This window comes from Arachis stenosperma, chromosome 4, assembly GCF_014773155.1.
Source record: "Arachis stenosperma cultivar V10309 chromosome 4, arast.V10309.gnm1.PFL2, whole genome shotgun sequence".
Classification (NCBI taxonomy): domain Eukaryota; kingdom Viridiplantae; phylum Streptophyta; class Magnoliopsida; order Fabales; family Fabaceae; genus Arachis; species Arachis stenosperma.
The window spans coordinates 44,930,686-44,951,262 of NC_080380.1; the positions used below are offsets into that span (position 1 = coordinate 44,930,686).

Below are 20,577 nucleotides of genomic sequence, written 5' to 3' on the forward strand. Positions count from 1 at the left end.
ATGAGGGAATTAGTTTTTTTGTTAGTGCTGGTTTGTTTATTCAGTCTATGACCAATAATAATAATAATAACAATAATAAATAAATTTAACTTACATGATAACTTTTGATAGTAAGTTAACTTTTAAAGAGTGTTGCACTCCCTACTTTACCTAGAGTGCACCAGCTTTCGCCAAATTTAATAGAAAAATATAAAAATATTATTTATTAATTATGATATCTTTTCTTCATTTTTTAACTCTTTTTTAAAGAGTATTGTATTTTTTGTTAATTAAATAAATTTTAGTTATTTATTTATTATATTTTATAACAATTAAATTTAAAGTTTAAAATTTAAAATTTAAAAATTAGAATATTTTATTTATTTTTATTTTTTTAATCTTTAATAACAAATTGATTTTTAAAAAACTATCGCAACTTCTTTTTTGGAACGCTTATTAATTGTCTATTTTTTTGGACATGATTTATATTTTTTTAATAAATAGTTAAACAATATAATAAGTATAAATGAATTAATGAGTTATTGATACAAAATATGATAAAAACTAAAATGAGACCATTATTAGGAGAAATTAAAAAGGTAAAATATACTAATTAAATTTTAAATAAGGATCTATATCTATGATATATTAGGAGTTTTAGACTTGTATGCACTCAAAAACCTTATCATATATAAAAAGTTATATCAGATACTATTAATTGCTAGTTGATATATGGGATTTTTCTTAAATAAATATTATTTTTATTTATTAAAATATATAATTTGTAGGATATTTATAATTTTAGGTAATATTATTTATCTCGTTTATAGTGTAAACAAATTAATAATACACGTATTTCATTTATATCGCAAATGAGATAAACATTATTATACAACACATGTGCATTAATACATTTATGGATGCATGTGCCTTATCTCATTTGTAATGAACGAAATACGTATGTTATTAATTTGTTTATACTATAAACAAGTTAAGTAATATTACATAAAAAGTAAATTACATATAAATTATATATTTTGATAAGTAAAAATTTTAAAATATTTATTTAAAAAATCCATTGATATATATGTAATAAGAAATGGGGTAATGACTTTTTTAATTTTAGTTTTTTATATGTAAATTATATGTAAATTTCAGTTTAACTTTCTTTAAAATTTTATTTTAATTTTATTTTATTATGTAAATATTTTTAATCTCCCTCTAATATTTTATCTAGCTCTGCCTTGTTGATATGTGTCTTTATTTCTAAATGGCAAGCCACCATTACACAAGTATGCCAGGTTAGATTTAAGAATAGGCCAAACATATATAGTAGTAATAGAAAAATCTATTCCAAACTACAAAGTGATGAGCTAGTTCATTAGGGTAGTAACTAATTACAAAAATACAAGTCTAACATTTTAAAATAAAAAATGGTTGACTTTTATTGTCTCCAAACCTTACGACTAGCACCACTACCATATATACCATTACTAATTTCACCAACAAGGGAACAACAAATAAATATGGCTTCATGATCCTTAATTATTAGAACATTAGTACTTTGGCCACATATAATATATTTCATGCATGTTGATTGAAATTGGACGACAATGTCCAAAGGCCAATTCTCGTCCAACGCCGCCATGGACCACAGGCTAGCATACCTCCTAGATAACTAATTTCTTGTCTATCTATTTTTATTTTATAATTTATCCACTAAAATAATTCTATTTATAAATTATAATATAAAATTATTTTAGTAGATAATTTATAAAATTAATTTTGACTGAAAGTATCTTCATTTAGAATTAAACTATTGATGTTAAATTTATCTAAACTTTTGTTAATATAAAAATTTAGATCATCTGTCAAAATTAAAGAAAATTCTTAAACCCGCAATAGAAAAAAGTTTCAAAGTATTTAAAATGAGTTTAGTTTTGATGTAATATTATTTAATTATATTTATTTTTTTAATAATTATTCATATAAAAATTAATTATTTTTACTGATATAATGTTACATAATTAAATGCATGTATAAGACTATTTTATACTAATAATATATTAAAATTAAATACATGTAAAATAATATTATACGATGTATAACTTTTCAAATGTTTATTCATAATGTTATAGTACAATTAGTCAATTATATATATTAGTTAAGCCAGAAAAGTCTAAAGAAATTAAAAAATTTCCGGTGGGTGACGTTGACCCACCAAGAGCAGAAATGAAAGATCATCGCCTCTGACGACATGGAAAAAGTACTGAGACATCACCAAAGAAAAAAAATGAAAAATGAAAAAAATAATAATAATAATAAAGTGGTCGTTTTCATATGCAAGTGTAAAAGAGTCAGTGATAATTGAAGAGTGAAAAAAAAGAAGGGTTCGACTACAATTATGCTAAACTAGGAGTTGCAGGATTGTCATCACTGCTTGTCTGCAAGGTGCAAACAATTTTGGTGAGAGAGAAAAGAAAAGAGACAGCAATAACACTGTGCAATATTTTTTAGATACATTACAAGGCAACAAAAGTCTAATATGCAAAGTTGCAAATTAAATAAAGTGGCCACAAAGGCGACACTATTTAATAATTTGTATTCTAATGTGAGATATATATACGTACATAACAGACACCTATGTCTATGCATTATTGTGCGTTGCATTTCATTCATGTCTCCTATGCTACTTTCACTCTCTTGTCTCTCTGTCCCTATCTCTCTACACACTACAAGCGTATCGTATCATATGTAATCTAGTTTTTTACGCCAAAAATATTTCCTAATAGTTAACAATAATATTGTTGTTGCTGTTGTTGTTAAATTAGCACATATTCAGAAAGAGATTATTAAGAAGAAAAACCTTGAATATGTTTTCTTATTAAGATCTTCTCATTTTTGTTACACTTAATTATATTTAGATTATTTCGGTGGGACAACTCAATTAGAATGATATTTGTTGATCTAAAATTAATGAACCTTTCTAGACAAACTAACAGTAAATAATCTTAATCTAAAAATAAAATCACTCCATGGCAACCCCACTGGTTACAACTTACAACTCCAACATCGTCCAATGTCCAATTACCTTACATAGATTGATAAATAAATCCCCAACCACTTGTAACATGTTGCCTGCCAACACTTTTATTAATGATGTAAAAGAGAGGGTTCATCAGTAATTCAGTATCAAGATCAGATAGAGAAGCTCACCTGATATTTGATGCGTGGTAGGAATTAATGCCATCAACAATCTAATGCAATCTATCTTTAGTTGTTTGGTTTTATTGGTTGTAAGTTGCATTGTAAAGATAGGTTTATGCTTAAGTATTCCAGGAACCGAAGTTATTATCTATTGCATATCCAATCACTTAAATAAAGTATTTATCAAAAGAGACCTCATTGAGTTGTTTTTCTTGTGTTGATTGATAAAATGCCTCATCTTGTAAATTCCAAAATCCAAAGTTACTCCCTGATGTTTTTGGTTGGTAATTGATATATTGGTTCATGACCAAAGAGAGAAAAAGTAGTTTGTCAGGTTGCTGATAACAATTGCACAAAGATTAGACATATGGATCTCTAATTTATTTGCAACATAGTCTTATAAGTGAAATGATGATTTAGACTTTATTCCTTGGCTTTGCCTATGTGACATCCTCTAAACGCCTAATTTTGCATAATTTCGACCCAACTAAAAAGAAAATCCTCCAAATTCACATTTTTTAACCACAATCACCCCTAATCTTTCTTTTTTTTAGTCAGTGTGAGAGTAGGGATTTTATAACATCATATATAGATAGATAGCACTTTCAGTAACACAGTGTGGTTCAAGAACCCTACCCTAATCTTTTAAGAGGTTCATTTTGAAGGGGTTTTTTTTTCCAACGTACATCACATGGGTTTCCCTTTTGGGTCATAACTAAAGTGTATTTTGGAAAATACCATGGAATGATATTTCACCGAAGTCCTAATAAGAAGAAAACTGGATACAATAGATTTAGTTAGAAGCCACAAAAGCTCAGACCCAAAAACAGAAGGAAAAAACAACCTGGAAAACTTAAAACCTATTATTGAAAAATATAAAATTAAATTAAAGATGGTAAAATCTTGCTATAGGAAATTTTGGACAGATGCATATGGATTTTTTTAAAAAAAAAAAAGGTTAACTTAAAAACTTGAAGTACGAGGAATGCAATCTATTTATCACATTACCGTGCATCATATTTAAATTCTAGAATGCAATCTATCAAGCAGATAGGCATAAAAGTTTATTCTGATTATCCAGAGACCGAGGAATCTACTCAATAGCAACCCAACGGTGTTGTCGTTATTACACCGATTTGACAACAGCAAGGAAACCTTAGGGTTTTTTTTTTTTCTTTTTTTTTTCAACACTATTCTACAAATGATCAGCTTACATAAAGGGGTTCTGGCTCCACTTTCCGTTTGATCCTGAAAAAAAGATTGCAAAATTATTTAGTACAATTCACTTAAAGGCAAACAAAAGAAACAAAGAAAAGCTATAATCCAGAAACACCTCTAGTTTCAATTCTGTACTAAGTACTAACTCAAAATGGTTAAACGTTTCACTATGGTTACGTTATCCTTCCAGATAATAGGTTATTTGACTAGGATTTTGGTGGACCTCTTTCGATAAGTTTACTCACAAAATTCACCTCACCTGATGGCTGATTACAAATAACTTCTTCTACAGGGTTCTAAGTTTGTGGTATTTGGACAAGATTACACATTGAAACTTGTAAGGGGTTTATATGTGTTCGTCAAACAAACAATATGGTATGTTTCTTTCGTCACATATCATTTAGTAAATGTCAGTAAAAATTTCTTAATTTACTTTAGGATCAGGCAGGTTACCCATATTTCTAACTTAAGTAGTCTACTCCTATAACTTAACAACAGGAACTCAACACAGTTTATGATTAGCATTCTCTCAAGGCAATCCACTATCTATAGCAACAAAAACAACAATTTTTGTTTTCTGATCCAAATTGCTCAGAGTTTTTTATTACATTGTAAGAAGAGGATAACTGATATGAATCAAGCATACGAGGCTGAAGGTTGAGAATGCATGTGGTCTAACAAATTGGATCGAAGTCAAGACCAACATCCTTTTATGATAAAGAATTTATAAATAAATAATAAAATAAATTTGACTCCTAGGCATTGGGATTAAGGAAGAATAAGAAATCATGATACAAGCACAAATATAACAAAATAATGCAACAACGTTAACAAAATTGACAGGCAAAGAATTCTAGACACCTCATATATGTTTAGGAAGGAACTGAACGCAGTTAGTATGTAAGTACTCAAGGCACAATTGATGTGTGCATTATTAATATATGCGGGAAACTACCAAAAATACCCTTGAAAGATTTGTGCAATGAGAAAGTTCAAAATGACCAAAATTCTCCTAATAGATTCAAAAACGTGACAAAACTAACCAAAAAACCATTTCTTTATAAGTGGCAAATGACTTTTGTATTTGACAAACGACTTGTGCATTGGATTCAAATTTTGGTGGAAACATTTGAGTAACTACTTAGAAAATATATGCAGAAAGAAACCAGAGCAAAATTCAACATTTAGACACCTTTTTTCATTTTGTTGTTAAATTGGACCATTCACAAAAAGAATCAACTTGGCATAGATCATCAAATTTTAAGGATGAAAGATCTCATTTATCTAGTCATGCTTGCAAAAAAAAACATCAAAATCCAATTGCTAAAACCCTTTTTGAGAATATATTTCTAGTATTTGATTTTTGTCCACGTTTTCAAGTCTGCAGGGTGTTTTTGCCGTTTTGATCTTACAAGAGTGTTTTTGGGCATTTAAATCTTTTGGGGGTATTTTTGGTGGTTTACCCTAATCATGTTTTTTTATAGAAGCATTACTAATAAGCATATATACCTTGTGAACATTGCCATTATCAAATAAATTAACCTTTCAATGACATTCAAGCTCCTGAATGAGTAAAGAGGCTATATAAAAATTATTCTTAGGATATACACCTACCAATTTTCCGGTGCCCATTGGCAGCCATCAGTGTCCACCACATGCAAGCTGTATGCATGCCTTGATTTTTGGGACTGGTTTTCAAAGCTGTCATCCATAAACAAAAGCAGAGAAGGATGAATTATAAGGATCATATCCTCTTCAACAGCAATTCTCCTTCCATATTTCATGATATACATCATCCTAAGAGAATCGTTTTAACAAACCTTTGATGGATAAGATCACCATGGATGACAACCAATGAACCAGCTTTTACTTCAATAGGAACAAAATCCTTTTGATCATAAGATGGTGAGGGTCGATCAAATTTAACGCCATCTTCATCCCGTAAAAACCTTCTGACAAGCCCCTCTACAGCAGCCAAAGAACAAAAAGAAAAGACCAAGATCTGATAAATCAATGCAATGGATGTATGTTTAGGGAACAAATACCAAACGGAGGGAAGTATTACTCTTGTGAGATCCAGGTATTGCCCACAGGCAACCATTTAATACCGTTGCATCTTCCAGAGCCAGCCACAGCCCTGTGCATGTTTGGGGTTCGGTATAAAGAAACGAGTTATCCTGGTGTGGCACTACTTCACCCCCTATACCTGGTTGCTGCCAATTAAAATTTCATATGCCAGGTAATCATAAATACCAGAACAAAAATAGTCAACACTAGAATATTCCTTATTTATATGCTTATATACAACCAGAAAATGTTGTTTCAACCATATGATCAGCAATTGAACCTCAGAAAGACAGATGAAAATGTACCTTAAAAATGTACATAGACTGCATGATTACTGGCCTCTTGTAACCTAAGGAGAACATCAAACTAGAAACTTTGTTGGAAGAAGAAAACTTCTTGAATGCCGGCTCAATCTCGTGAAGCGCTGCACAGAATCATAACAAACCCCACAGGCCCCAACCCCCCAAAAGAGGATAGTTAGATTCACAGGGAACAGAATCACTTTTGGAATTAGCAATGCTACCAACAGATTTCTTGCATTCACCAGTGTACAACAGCATGTGGTCTCATCTAAAAAGAGTAATCCAAATTGAATAATCTTAGTCTTTTCACATTAACGAAAACCATGGCCTTCTACAAATTTGTCCTAAACAAATTAATTCAACATACAAGCCTAAAGGGCATCGTTAAAAGAGTGCTACCGGAGGGTGTGCACGCACACACATATATACAGAGAGCGCAAGAGTATTGAAGGCTCACCATGGCCTACTTTATTAAGGGAGAGTTGCTTGGGTTGCTTTAATTTTCCATCATCCCCAAATGCTTTCTCTGCCAATACACAAAACAGAGGAAATCACCAAACCATGCAATTATCAATAGACATTCTAATTTGTAGTGCACTTTTACTGTAAAAACAAGCTTCCAATCATGGATTGTCACATCATAAAAAACAACATCCACACTACTTGAAAATAATCTAATAGAATGAATTACACTGACACAGTTCATGAAAATAAACAAATGAATGGAATTATCATTTCCACAATCTTAGAAGAAACCCGTGTAAGTAAATGATTTTTGAATACCTTCGAAGAAGAAGGAAATTTTCTCTGCGCTCTCAAAGAAGTAATCATCAGTCAACTTTTGCTGAGAAATCCATAAAAACAATCAAGAGTGAGGTAAATACTACAATTAAAGAAGTAACACACAAAAAAGAAGGAGAAACAGAATGAAAGTAAGTTTGTTTTCTTTAGACCTGGTTCTTGGTGGAGAAAATAGAGGCGGTGGAGGAAGGGTCAAAGTCATTGACCAATTGGTCCATCCTCCGAACCATGGCATCAATGTCTTCATCAACGGCAAAGGATTCCAACACAATATAACCTACGCAAAAACATGGTGATTGGTGTAAGCTTAGTTTGAAGACTAGGGATTTGAACTATGAAGAGAAAGGGGGTTAGGGTTTGGGGTACCTTGAGAATTGAAGGATTGGAGCTGATCTGCAGTGAGGTTCCCAACGATTCCCATTGGAATTCGGTGATTCAACTTCGATTACTGGAATTGTTCTCCGGGAGGATTAGGAATTAGGAAGGTAGAAGGAAAAGGAATGAAGGAGGACAAAATGGTCAGATAATCATCATATATGTTATATGATATATCTGCTTATCTGCCACGAAACTACAACCCTGGTTAGCTACTGCAAAACTAGTTTACTTGAGGGCTAATTTGGGATTTCAGACCTTTTTTAATGTACTTATGTACAAACTATAACTATCTAAATAAAATAGAAAAGAGTTATAACTTGTTTAATTATACAAAGTCTAACAATAATTCTAAGTACCTTTATTTAATTTAGAGTAAAGTGCTAATTAGATCTTTAAAGATATTGATTTTGGACTAATTAATTTTTGAAGAAAAAAATACCAATTAAGTCTTTTAAGATAGTAAACGGTAGATATATATGATCTTCTGTCAATGAATAGTACAAAACGAAACCAAATTGTTCATGTAGTGATGCATGTCTCGTTATTGTCATATGAATAGGAAAACGATGTAGTTTTGTACTGTGAAATATTTATTATCTTTTGAGTTTTTATATACCTTTGACCAGTTGCTCTCTATTTATCATATATTCTATCAAAACAAGTAAAATTTCATTCGAAAAATTGTTATCTACATGAATATCTTTTATAAATAGACATGTCAAAGTAATTAACAGTACGTATAAGTATCACCCTTAAATTTTAATTGATGAATTGATAGAAGGACATCATGTGTCCACTGTTTGCTATCTTAGAGGATTAAATTGGTACTTTTTTTTCTTTAAGGACTAATTAGTGCAAAATTAAAATTTTTAAGGATCTAATTATTACTTTACTCTTTAATTTAATATTTTTATAATTTTATGTATGTAACTTTTAGAATCATATAGTTATTATATCGAATAGTTTTAATTAGCTTGTTGATTTTATAGTTTTACTAAATTTATAATTAGATCTTATAATTTTTTTTAATTATATTCTTATACTATTTTTAATTTTATAATTAGGTCTTTGTCAATATAAAAAATATTTAAAATTAACAATAATTACTAAATATAAAATAAGATAAGTAATAATTAAGAAATATAAAATAAAATCATTTTAAACTGTATTAAGCTAATTTTCTATTGCTTTTTAGACTTTTTGCTTTGTATAATATCTGTATTTAGATAAAAAGAAGGATTTGACTAATATGTATCTTAAAAATACATAATAAACTTATTATTAATAAAAAATCTTAAATATTTTCATTTAATGAATGCAAATAAATGCATTGAAAACTTAAATTTTTTATATTTATAATAATGTTTTTTAATTTATAAACTTAACATGTACCCTTAATAAAGGGAACATGTTAACTAAATCTTAAAAAGAATGAGTTTCACACAATTAGACTTAATCATGCTCGTTGAGTCTATTAAATCCTAAAGTAATCTCTTAAATTGGAATCCTACACTAAAATAACATCTAAAATTTTAATTACTCTATTATAGACCTGTTGCCATAACTTGGCACAAGTTATCTCTAATAACATCCCCTATACCTCCATTATTACTATTACCAACTGCTGCATCTACATTAATTTTTAGCGTTGAGTTTGGTGACTCCTCCCTCTTCTGCATAAAGGGAATTAGTGAATTCTGGCTCTTCCTCTTCTCCTCCATAGTAGTTTGGGTGTTCCAAAATTCTTCGAAGAATATCAAAGCTTTTTTTATTTCTTCCTCAATTGTTAGCATTTTTTTTTCAAAAATTATCAAAATCCTTACTAGCCAAAGTTAGTTTAGTAAGGTACAGAAAAAGTCATGTTCTTTCTTTTGGAGCTTACCCAAAATTTCTGTAATCCATCCTTTTAAATCAATTTCTCGGACCTTAAATTGAATGGTGATGCAAACTAAAATCGCTTTGCAAATTCACAGTGTTTGAAGAGGTGTTCTTCCATCTCTTTTCCTATCCAGTATCTCTCACAAATTAGTGAGCATTCAATTTCTTTGCGCCTTAGGTTTTTTATAGTTGGGAGGGATTTGTGCAGCAGTCTCTACATGAAATTTAGTGTTCTTGGGGGGACTTTGATCTTCCAAATCTGTTTTAAGGTACCTTCCTTCCTTGGTTCTTCTCACTAATTTATTGATTGATTCCTGTTTTGTGCTTTAATTTCGTGGTATGCTAGGTTTACCCTGAACAACCTATCTTTTGCTTTTTTTTTTCTAGATGAACTTGTCTGTTTGCTCTGATTTGAAAATTGGGATCTCTAGTATTTGTTTTGCTTCAAAAAGGTAAAAAGACATGGTTTATCAGCTCTGTATTTCACTCTTTTTCCTCTTCATTCATAAGCTTATATACTTTAGTATTCTTGCTTAGAGATGATGGATTGGGGGACCAAACTTTGGAACATTCTACTTGGGTAGCCAGGGATCTTTCCAAACTTTAATTTTTTTACCATCACTTACCTCCAGAATCCACCCATTTCTAGCACACCTTTTGCTTGCCAGATACTTCTCCATGTGAAACTAGGAGTGAACCCCAAATCTGCATTCGAAAAGATTTTTCGATTATAGTATTTTCTCCTAATGGTTCTTGCAGCCAGAGATTCTGAATTTTGAATGAGTCTCCACCCTTGTTTAGCTAGGAGAGTTGAATTAAAAGCCTCAATGTCTCGAAAGCCTAATCTATCACTCTGTTCTTGTTTACAGAGTTTTTTTCACTTTACCCAATGTATCTTTCATTTTCCACTCTTCGAGCCCCAGTGAAACTTACTAATCATAAATGCGATGTGTTGACATAGGCTAATTGGTAACCTAAAGCACCATATTATGTAAATCGGAATTGATTGAGCCACCATTTTAATGAGAACTTCCTTCCTGGCCTTTCATAGGAACTTTTCCTTCTACCCTTTGAGCTTTTTTCACACCTTCTCTTGAGCGTACTCGAAGACTTATTTCTTGGATTTTCCGACGAAAGTCAGTAGCCCCAAGTACTTTGAGTGCCTTTCTATAGCCTTTACTCCCAACCGTTCTTAGATCAGCCATTGTCCGGTAGTAAGTACATTTTGGCTAAAAGACAGCTCTGATTTCTCCATGTTAATACGTTGTCCTGAGGCTTGTTGGTATCTGATCAGCACTTCCTTTGTTGCTTGGATTTCCTGCTCCGTTGCTTTAGTGAAGAGTATACTATCATCTACAAAGAAGAGATGGTCTATCTTTAGCCCGGTTCTAGAGATTTTGATCCCGTGAATCATTCTGCTCTCTTGCGCCTTCATGAGGTTGCCTGATAGCACATTGGCATAAATGATAAAGAGGTATAGGGAGAGGGGGTCTCTTTATCTCAATCCTCTCGAGGGTTGAAAAGGTTTTGATGGGGTTCGATTCAGCAACACTGAAAAGGAGGTTGTGCTAACTCAATTCCAGATATTTTTCACCCATCTATTTGAAAACCCATAGAGATTAACACCTCTCTTAGGAAGATCCACTTGACTCTATCGTACGCTTTCTCCATGTCAAGTTTAAGTCCAACATAACCTTTCCTTCCCACTGTCTTCTTCTTCATGTAGTGAAAGATTTCAAAAGCAAGCAGACCATTATCCGTGATTAGTCTATTCGGGATAAAGGCGCTTTGATTTTCACCAATAATATGCGGGAGGATGATCTTTAATCTATTAGTCATGATTTTTGTTACCAATTTGAAGATGACATTGCATAAAGAGATGGGGCGGTACTCTTTAATGTGTTTTGGCTTTGCCACCTTGAGGATCATGCAGATGTGGGTTTGGTTTATTTGCTTCGGTCAGCTCTTTCATTGAGAATCTTTATAACATCATCAGTGACATCCTTGCTAATCCATTTTCACATTCTTTGGTAGACGATGGCTGGTAGATCATCGGGTCCTAGTGCTTTGATAGGTTGCATTTGCTGAAGCACTTGATAGGCTTTCTCGCTTGTGAAATTAGCGATGAGGATCTCAAATCTTTCATCATTTATCCTACCTCTCACCACATCAACTGATTTTCTTACATCTATAGTTTCTTCCAATGTAAATAGTTTCTCAAAAAAAAAATTATTATTACCCTTTCAATTTGTTCTTCATCCTCATACTTGATTCCTGTATCATCTGTGATTGAATCTACCCAATTCTTCCTTTTTCTTTAGGAAGCTTTTTGGTGAAAGAACTTGATATTTTTGTCTCCATGGTTCAGTAACGTAGCTCTAGATCTCTGGCTCCACCAGATTTCTTTGCCTTGCAGCAGGTTGTCTAGTTTGGCTTCTACCTCTTTAATCTTCCTCAGGGTCTCCTCAGATTGTGGGAGGTTGTTGAGATTATCCAATCTCTCTTGGTTCATCCTAATTCTCCTCGGGACGTCCCCAAATGCTTCATGTCCCATTTTTCCAGCCTCTCAGTGCATATTTTCAGCTTCTCCTTAATGTCCCTCTACTATTTTTCCATGTTTCCTCCACTATGTGCTCACATTTTTCATTCGTCAACCATATTTCTTCAAATTTGAATTTTTTTCGTTTCTTCCTTCTCAATCTTTCACTTCCATTTATGTCAAGAAGTATGGGATAGTGGTCTGATTTATATCTAATTAAGTGTTGGATTGCTGACTTTGGAAACCTCTCCTTCCATTCTATGTTCGCCATGGCTCTGTCTAAACGTTCTTGAATATTGTTTTCCCCTATCTAACCATTTGACCAGGTAAAAGAGTTACCAATGAAGTTGAGATCAAGAAGCTCACTCATCTAGATAGCCTCTTGAAAGCCTCTTACTTGTGATAAAATAACTGGGGCTTCTTCTTATTTCTCACTTTAGCTCATAACCTGATTGAAGTAACCAAATATCATACAGGGGAGATTAGAATTCTGTCCAAGAGATCTTATAAGTTCCCAACTAGCATGCTTGTTTTGATTTTCTGGAAAACTATAAAATCCAATCGCTCTCCAAACACAGTTGTTATCTTCCATTTTCACTTTCATGTCTATGTGGTTGGATGACATGGATATCAATTTGGTATCTATTGACCTGTCCCACAACATTGCTAGACCCCTACCTCTTTGTCTTCCTTTACCCTTACAATCAACTCCAATTATGTTTTGTAGACTGCCTTTATATCTCAACCTCATTATCTCGTTCGCCTTCTTCCTTGTCTCCATGAGGAAGACAAGGTTGAGAGCTTTTTGTTGGATGAGCTTGTTTAAAGCTCACATTGTCCATGGATTCCCAAGCCCACAACAATTCCAACTCAGAATTTTCATGGCTCTTGGCAAGGCTGCCTAGCAGCCTCCACCGATCTTTGTGTGGTTGCATTTTTTTGTTCTTTATTATCATTTCATCAGTCTCCATTTCTTCCACTAGACTACCTTTCCTCTTTTATGCTTTGTTTTCTAGATCTGTGCTCATTACTATGTTTTTCGCTACTTCTCTAGCATGTCGCTCCCATTTTTTCTCCATTATAGACTTCTCTCCTCCCCTTGAGTTGGTGATATCATTTGGCACATTAGAGGCTCTTGTTTTCTGCTCTTCTATATTCCCCTTTTCTTCCTTTCCTCCATTCCTCAACTGCTTTGTTCCATTTTTTGGTTGTTCATTTATCTCATTTTTTCAGCTTCTTTATTTTTCTCCTTGTTTTCTTTCGGTGGTACATCTGAAGGCTTCTGGAGATTCTTCCCCTTTTTTATATCTTCTCCCAGATCCCTTATCGGCGAGAAGATGCATGAGAGAGTTATCACAAGGGTCTGGCATGAATCTTTTTCGATTTCAGACTCCTGAGTGTTTGTAACCGACAGACTCGCCAGTTTTTTCATTAACCTATCAGATAGCTTAGGTCTTAGTGCCTGATCGCTCATTTTTGTATGACCCTGTTCGATCTTTGTATTTTTCTTTGTTTTTCTTACTTTGGTTCCTATGTGCTTAGCTTTTAACCATGGACTTAGGGATTTTGAGTTATTCTTACCAACATGAGGTCCTCTTTTCTGCTGCCCACATTTGTTCCCTTCATGTAGGGTGTGTTAGTATTCATCTTGATAGTAGTTTTGATGAACCTTTCCTGATCATTTCTTATTTCATACAGCTCACATTCAGATACCTCTCCCATACGCAACTATTTTTCTCCCCAGCTTTGTTGTTTTGCAGTGCTCTAGGAGGTCTCACATCTGCATTTTCATCTTTACTATGTCCAGCCCTTTGTCAGCATTTTTCTCTCCCATTTGCCATCTTTTGACTATCAGTCAAGGATTTCTGAAGAACCAAGGATTTTCTCTAAGTACTTTGTTCAGGTCTGCTTCATGTTGGAAAAAAAATTAGTATGTTTATGGTTTTATTCCCATTACTCTGAAGCCTCTTGGTCTCTTCCAAATGTTTGTCATTGCCCTAAGTTGATTTTTTTATTAGACACGAGCCTTCCGATAATACTGTTTTGACATTCTTGAACACTTTCTGATATGTCCTCTTCATCGTACACTACTAGGGGTTCTTCTTCATGTTCTTGTTCTATTGGTTCCACGTGTTCTGTTTCACTTGTCATTTTGTTTTCCAAGACCACTATGCTGAAGATCTACAGGCTTCACTAGATTAGCTAGTAAGGATGGGTTCAAGATGTAAAGACGAATGTAAAGACGGATGTAAAGGCACTACTCTTTCCAAATCCTAGGAGCTTCCAAGGCATTTGGGAGAGAGGATATGTGTTTATTCAAAAATTACTTAATAGAGAGTGAATCAAAATTAAACTTGTCATCATTGCTATGTCAAGGTAGAATTTCACTTCTATCATTTCAGGTTCATCTTGTTTTTCATTTATCATCATGTCAATTATGATCACCTTTTTTTTTACTTTTTGCTGAAATAGCTTGTTTACAATATAATTTGTTAGTATTTTTATATTTTTATGCAATCATCGTCACTTTAGTTACGCAAATAAAAATACCAGAAAACCATTAAAATTTATTATTTTTAAATTTTTAGTCATTAACTCAATTTTTTTATTTTAGTAATTCAATAATATACTTTAGCTATATTTTTAAATATTGATAAAAAAATAAATTTTGATAATTATTTAATATTTTTCTTTAATAAAAAATCCAATAAAAAATAAAATACTATAAACTTTATATCAATTAACACTATATGATTTAGGGTTTAAGATATAGAAAAAGTATACATGTTGTATGATGCAAAGAAAATTAACAATGAATTTATTAATTCAGAGGTTGATAAGTAATACTTCATATTATAAACTTAGATTTAAATTCCATTTTTTATATTTTTTAATTTTATTAGCTATTTCTCACTAAGAGTGTCGTATATTTTTATTGGCCAAGCCATTTTGTTTAATAATTTTTTTTATTATTTTTTCTATTTTTTATTTTTTTCTTCTTAATTCTTACAATTAAACGAATATTTTAATTTTTATTATACAATTCCTAATTAAATATAATAAAAAAATATATACATAATATTAAATTATTTTAAAATTTATTTATTTTCTCATGATATTTAAATAAGAACATATTAAGTAAATTTTTTATTAATATAAATATTTTTTACATGTCGTTCACTAATTTATTTTAAATACATATATTAAAAATATTAGAGAAACTAATCTATATTATTATTTATATTATATCTTTTAAAATATTAAAGGATAAAATTAAAATTTGTTCTGATCTAGTCCATTAACGATCCAGGTCCAAATATGAATGATCGACTCGAGCTACAAGGAGACTCGTCTTCATCTCTTTACCTACATAGAATATGAACAGTTAGTAAAATTTTTTAAAAAGATGAGTCTGATCACAAGAGATTCACTCGAGTACGAACTATAAGAGGAGAGAGATCTACCCCTTTCTAAAGATACGTCATCTACTCTAATCTTAAATACTGTTTTTTGTACAGATACTAACTTAAACGTCGAAATTCTTGCAGGTGGCCTCACCACATTGTCCCTCCGTAGACCCGAGCAAGCAGCGTCTCCCAACACCATAACTCCGTCCAAGTCCTGACCGTCTCAAGTCCCTGCTCCAGAAATACCATATTATAACCCTCTCATTATTTTAACAAAATAGAAGTTTTTAATGACTATATTATCCTTTAAAGCATAATTGAAATGACCGAATTGGTTAATTGTAACATGATGTTGAATTAATGACTTGGCTAGTTGATGGGTCTAATTATGAGCTACATTTATATTTTAATTTTTTGTTTTAATATTAATTTTTGAAGCTCTTCCATTAATCAATTATGCTATGTTAATTGTATTATTTAATATTTTAATTTTTGAAAGTCCTATTTTATGTTGCTTTATATTAACTCTTCAATATACTTATGATTAACTTTAGACAAATAATATTTTTTACATACTTTTTTTCCTTGGATTTATTTACTTATGCTGCCTTTTTGTGTTCCTTTTTTTTTCACTTCATCTTTTATTTTTTTATTAAAACTTATGTTAATTTGACTTTTTAATCTCAATTCTACTTTCACAACTGTTTCGAAGGTTACCTGAAACTGTAGGTTGATTTCGGACGAGATCTTCTGTACTGGTCGGCGCTGTTGAGTCCGACTTGATGATGGTGGCCGGAACCGCCACGTCCGACCTGTTGGACTTGGTGGCGGTGCTGATCCTTCGTCACCGGAGGGTGATGGTACCTTCAAGAGACTCCGATGCTTAAGTTAGTAAGGGTATTAAGCATGTTTTTAGTAGAATCAGAGTATGAGTTATACCTGGGTACTCCAGTGTATTTATAATGGCGTGGAATGATCTTCCCTTGAGATAAGATAGTTATCTTATCTTATCTTTGAGTAGAGTAATCTTATCTTTAAGCGAACCGCCCCTTATCTTTCTAGGCTTGGACTGCCTTTAGATTTGGGTCGTGTTCCTCTGTTTGGGACTTCTTGGGTCTTTGTAGTGGTTTGGCCGACCTCTTTATAAAGAAGTTGGGTAATCCTAATCTGAACAGATCGGTCAACTTGTCTTCAGTCATCCCGGGTCGTATAGCTCGACCCAGGGCATGAACAGTGCCCCTGCTTGAGCTCGATCTTTCCTTTGAGGTCGTGTCCTTTTAGACTTTTGTCCCCTTTCGGTAAAGTCAAGTTTGAGCATTGTTGATCTCTTTTGCAGAGTTGTTTGAATGCGGAGAGTTTTTTCTCTCTCCTCTTTAATGTCAGCGCGCATTTCGTTCTTTGCGCTTCTTACTTTGGAAACGTGCAAGGGTTTTAAAGACTCATTAAACCCTTTGCCCTTTACCTTTTCCCTCTTTGTTTCATTTTGAATTTCTCAACAATTTCCTTAGTCTTCTGTTTTCACTGCGATTTCTTCGTTCTCTTGGCTCCGAATTTTCACATCTTCGTGCTTTTCTTAGAGGTTATCGTCCGACGCGGCTTCAACTTCTTCGGCATTTATTTGGTGATTGCTGGCGCTTAGTTCTTTAAAAGGGGGTTTTTTCGGCCCTGTCTGTTGTTTCAACTTCTCAGCACTCGTTGTCTCTTCCCCTTTGCAGGTTAGTTTCCCTTCTGTCTCTTTCTTTCACTTCTTTCGTCGTTCTTCTTTGTGCTTGTATTGCAAAGTTTTGATTTTGTTTTGGAGTTTACGTTTGGAAAGCTTGAACCTTTTTGTATCGTCGTGCTTGATTGTTGTTCTGATGCATATTTTTCTGGAGTTCCTTCGATTTACATGTGCTCCTTTGTGCATTTTCTAATGATTTGATGCTTTTAGGATTTTGCATGTTATCACTGTTTCTGGTCGTAATTTCTTGCTTCTGAAAAAGATTGTGCCTTTGATGATTCTGATCTGTTTGATGTAGGCAGTTTCCATTGCTTAGTAGTTCTATTTTTGTGATTTTCTTTCTCGTAGTGTCAGTAATCCGAAATAAGGTTAAACATTTCTTGCTGAGATAGATTAAGTCCTCGTTCTGTTGCTGCCTCCGAAGGATTCCCCTGGACCTTGGGTTGTGTCCTGGGGTTTTCTTTTGCTATTGCTTCTGCCCTGTGTGCCTCCAAAGGGTGCCCCTGAACTTTTGTGTGAGTCCTGTGGCTTCTCTTTTATTGTTATATCTGAGACTTGATGTTTTGCTATTATTGTCCGAGTTGTTTCCTTATTTGCCCGAGTTGTTTGGTAGTAACCCCATTTTTTTCTTACTGTAGGACTAGTTGACCATGTCTTCTCGCAAAAATATTGTCGAGACGTCTTCCAAGGTCCCCGAGGGTATGTCCAACTGGCTGGACTCCCTCGTCCTGATGTATGTTTCCATTGTTAATTTTGAGTTCTGTGCGGAGCTTAGAAAACATCACCAAATCTGTAGTAGTAGGGATCAAGAGAAGAACTACGAGTTAGTGGCAGCGGATTCTGACGAGAGGGTTTGCTTTCCTACTCTGTCCCAGGGGGAACGTCCCTTCTTCTATGCTTATGACTATTTTTTCAGCCAGCTGAACATTACTTTTCCTTTCACTTCCTTTGAGACCGATTTGTTGTGGTCATGTAATGTAGCTCCATCCCAGCTCCATCCGAACTCCTGGGGTTTTATCAAGATCTTTTAGTTGCTTTGCCAAGAGTTGGACATCAAGCCTTCTCAGACTTTATTTCTTTATCTCTTTGTTTTGACCATGCCTGGGATTTCCTAAAAAAAGAAAGCTTCTTGGGTTTCCTTTCGATTTGCCCAAGGACCTAAAGTGTTTGTTATGTATGAAGAGTCCTTTAGGGACTTTAAGAATTACTTTCTTAAGATCCGAGCTGTTGAGGGAGCTCGACCATTTTTCTTAAAAGCGAATGATGAGCCTGCCTTCCCCTTGTGTTGGCAAAAGGACGTTGTGGTGTCTCGATACTCATGGGAGATGCTTGACGAGGTCGAGCAGGCTTTGGTGATTGTTTTGGAAGATATTTGGGGGGAACCTCCCCATCTCGATACTAAGAAATTTTTGGGAGACCCCTCCCTTGTCCGGACTGCGTTGGGTATTTGACCAACTTGTTTTTGCTCTATTTTACTTTGTTTCATTTCTTTCCAGTTTGTAACTTGCTGCTTTGGTTGATTTTTTTTTTCAGAGATGGCTAAGACCAATGATTCCATGAAAGCCTTGATACGCAAAAATTATATTTCACGTATAACCGGCAAGTATACCGGGTCGTATCAAGTAATAAGACTCACAAAGAGTGAGGTCGATCCCACGGAGATTGGTAGATTAAGCAACTTTAGTTAATGGTAAATTTAGTCAAGCAAACATAGTTTTGATTTCATGAGCATTTTGATTTTTGAACATAATTGCAAGAATGTAAATGACACAAAATGTAAAGAACTAGAAAAGAAAAATTAAATGAAAGTAAATAACGGAAACTTAAATTGCAAGAAACTTAAATGACATCAAAGATAAATTGCAAGGAATTAAAGGTTGCAGAAATTTAAAGAACGTAAGAGTAAATAGCATGAATTAAAGGAACAAAATGTAGATGACAAGAAGAATAAAATGACCGAATGTAAAAGGGAATTGGGTTGTGGGAAATTAAACAACTAGAGGCAATAGAAATAAGAATTGATGGTAGAGAAGATCATTAGGGATCAGAGATGCAGGTTTTCATGAATTGATGTTAGTCAAATCCTTCTCAATCATGGGTATAGATCCATGGCAAGTGGGTGATTGAATCCCAATCTCTTGGTGATTCAATCTCTCTCAACATAACCAAATGCCACTCTCGTGATCTATTTGTTCATGAGAAGAGATGAAGCTCCTTTCTAATCCAGCCACACAATTCCTATAATCTCAACCAAGGAGAGTTACATCTCACATACTAACCAAGGTATATTGATTGAAGGAATCATGAAAGGATGAACTCTAAACTGAATTATGTGGCTCATTCCTCAAATTCACCACATAATTCATGTAGATTAACCCCTCTCTCGATGGTGGTTGAATCTATGAAGAGCAAGAGTTCCCTCTTTAGATCAACCACTAAAATTGAGGAGGAAAAGATGAATTCACCAACTCATTTCAACAAGCAGAGCTCATCCCCCTAATGAATGTGGGGTTTAGTGAGTCATAGCTCCAATTTCAACAACAATTGCCATAAATCAAAATTAAACTAAATGTAAAGAAGAAGAAGAAGAAGAATGAAATGCTTCAAGATTAAGAAAAATGAAGAAGAAGAGTTCCAAGATGAACCCAAAATTAGCTCTCTGGCTCTCCTCTTGGAAGTACCAAAAGTGTCAAATACAAGTGCTAGAAAGTGTAAAAATGTCTAAGTGTCAAAAAGTAAAGTAAAAGTGTAAAAGTCCTCCTAAAGTACAAACTCAATCTCTATTTATACTAGTCCTAAAGATCTTCAAGTGGGTTAGCAAGATGGGCTTCCTCTTTGTTGAATTCTTGGCTCAATTGGAGGTGTTTTGGCCTTTGTGATGAATAGGGGAAGTAGAGCAAGTTGGCACCAATTCTGGCCCATTGATGGGCGTTGTTGGCAATAACTCAGGCCTTAGTGCACGTTGGCAACGTGCATGCCAATTTCCTGGAAGTGAGTTTGAGACTTGGGCGTTGCTAGCCCAAGTTGTTGCAAACAACTTGCTCTTCCTCTTCTTGGCCTTACTTTCATGCTAAATGTAGC

General features: G+C 33.4%; 1 protein-coding gene across 1 annotated transcript; it reads right to left on the reverse strand.

The window, feature by feature from the left end:
* Positions 1-4,157: 4,157 nt before the first annotated feature.
* LOC130972994 (phytanoyl-CoA dioxygenase) lies at positions 4,158-8,194 on the reverse strand. The gene is made up of 9 exons (XM_057897357.1): positions 7,941-8,194; positions 7,727-7,851; positions 7,557-7,617; positions 7,231-7,299; positions 6,777-6,895; positions 6,470-6,617; positions 6,225-6,369; positions 6,019-6,105; positions 4,158-4,434 (listed from the first exon to the last, which is right to left on the reverse strand). Exons 1-9 carry the CDS (start codon positions 7,993-7,995, stop codon positions 4,392-4,394), a joined length of 852 nt encoding a protein of 283 aa, XP_057753340.1. The 5' UTR covers positions 7,996-8,194; the 3' UTR covers positions 4,158-4,391.
* Between the last annotated feature and the right edge of the window lie 12,383 nt (positions 8,195-20,577).

Coding starts and splice junctions, on each gene's coding strand:
- LOC130972994 (XM_057897357.1), bottom strand. CDS start 7,995: ATGGGAATCGTTGGGAACCTCACTGCAGATCAGCTCCAATCCTTCAAT. Junction 7,852..7,940: donor CCAATCCTTCAATTCTCAAG/GTACCCCAAACC, acceptor GTTTTTGCGTAG/GTTATATTGTGTTGGAATCC. Junction 7,300..7,556: donor AATTTCCTTCTTCTTCGAAG/GTATTCAAAAAT, acceptor GTGTATTGGCAG/AGAAAGCATTTGGGGATGAT.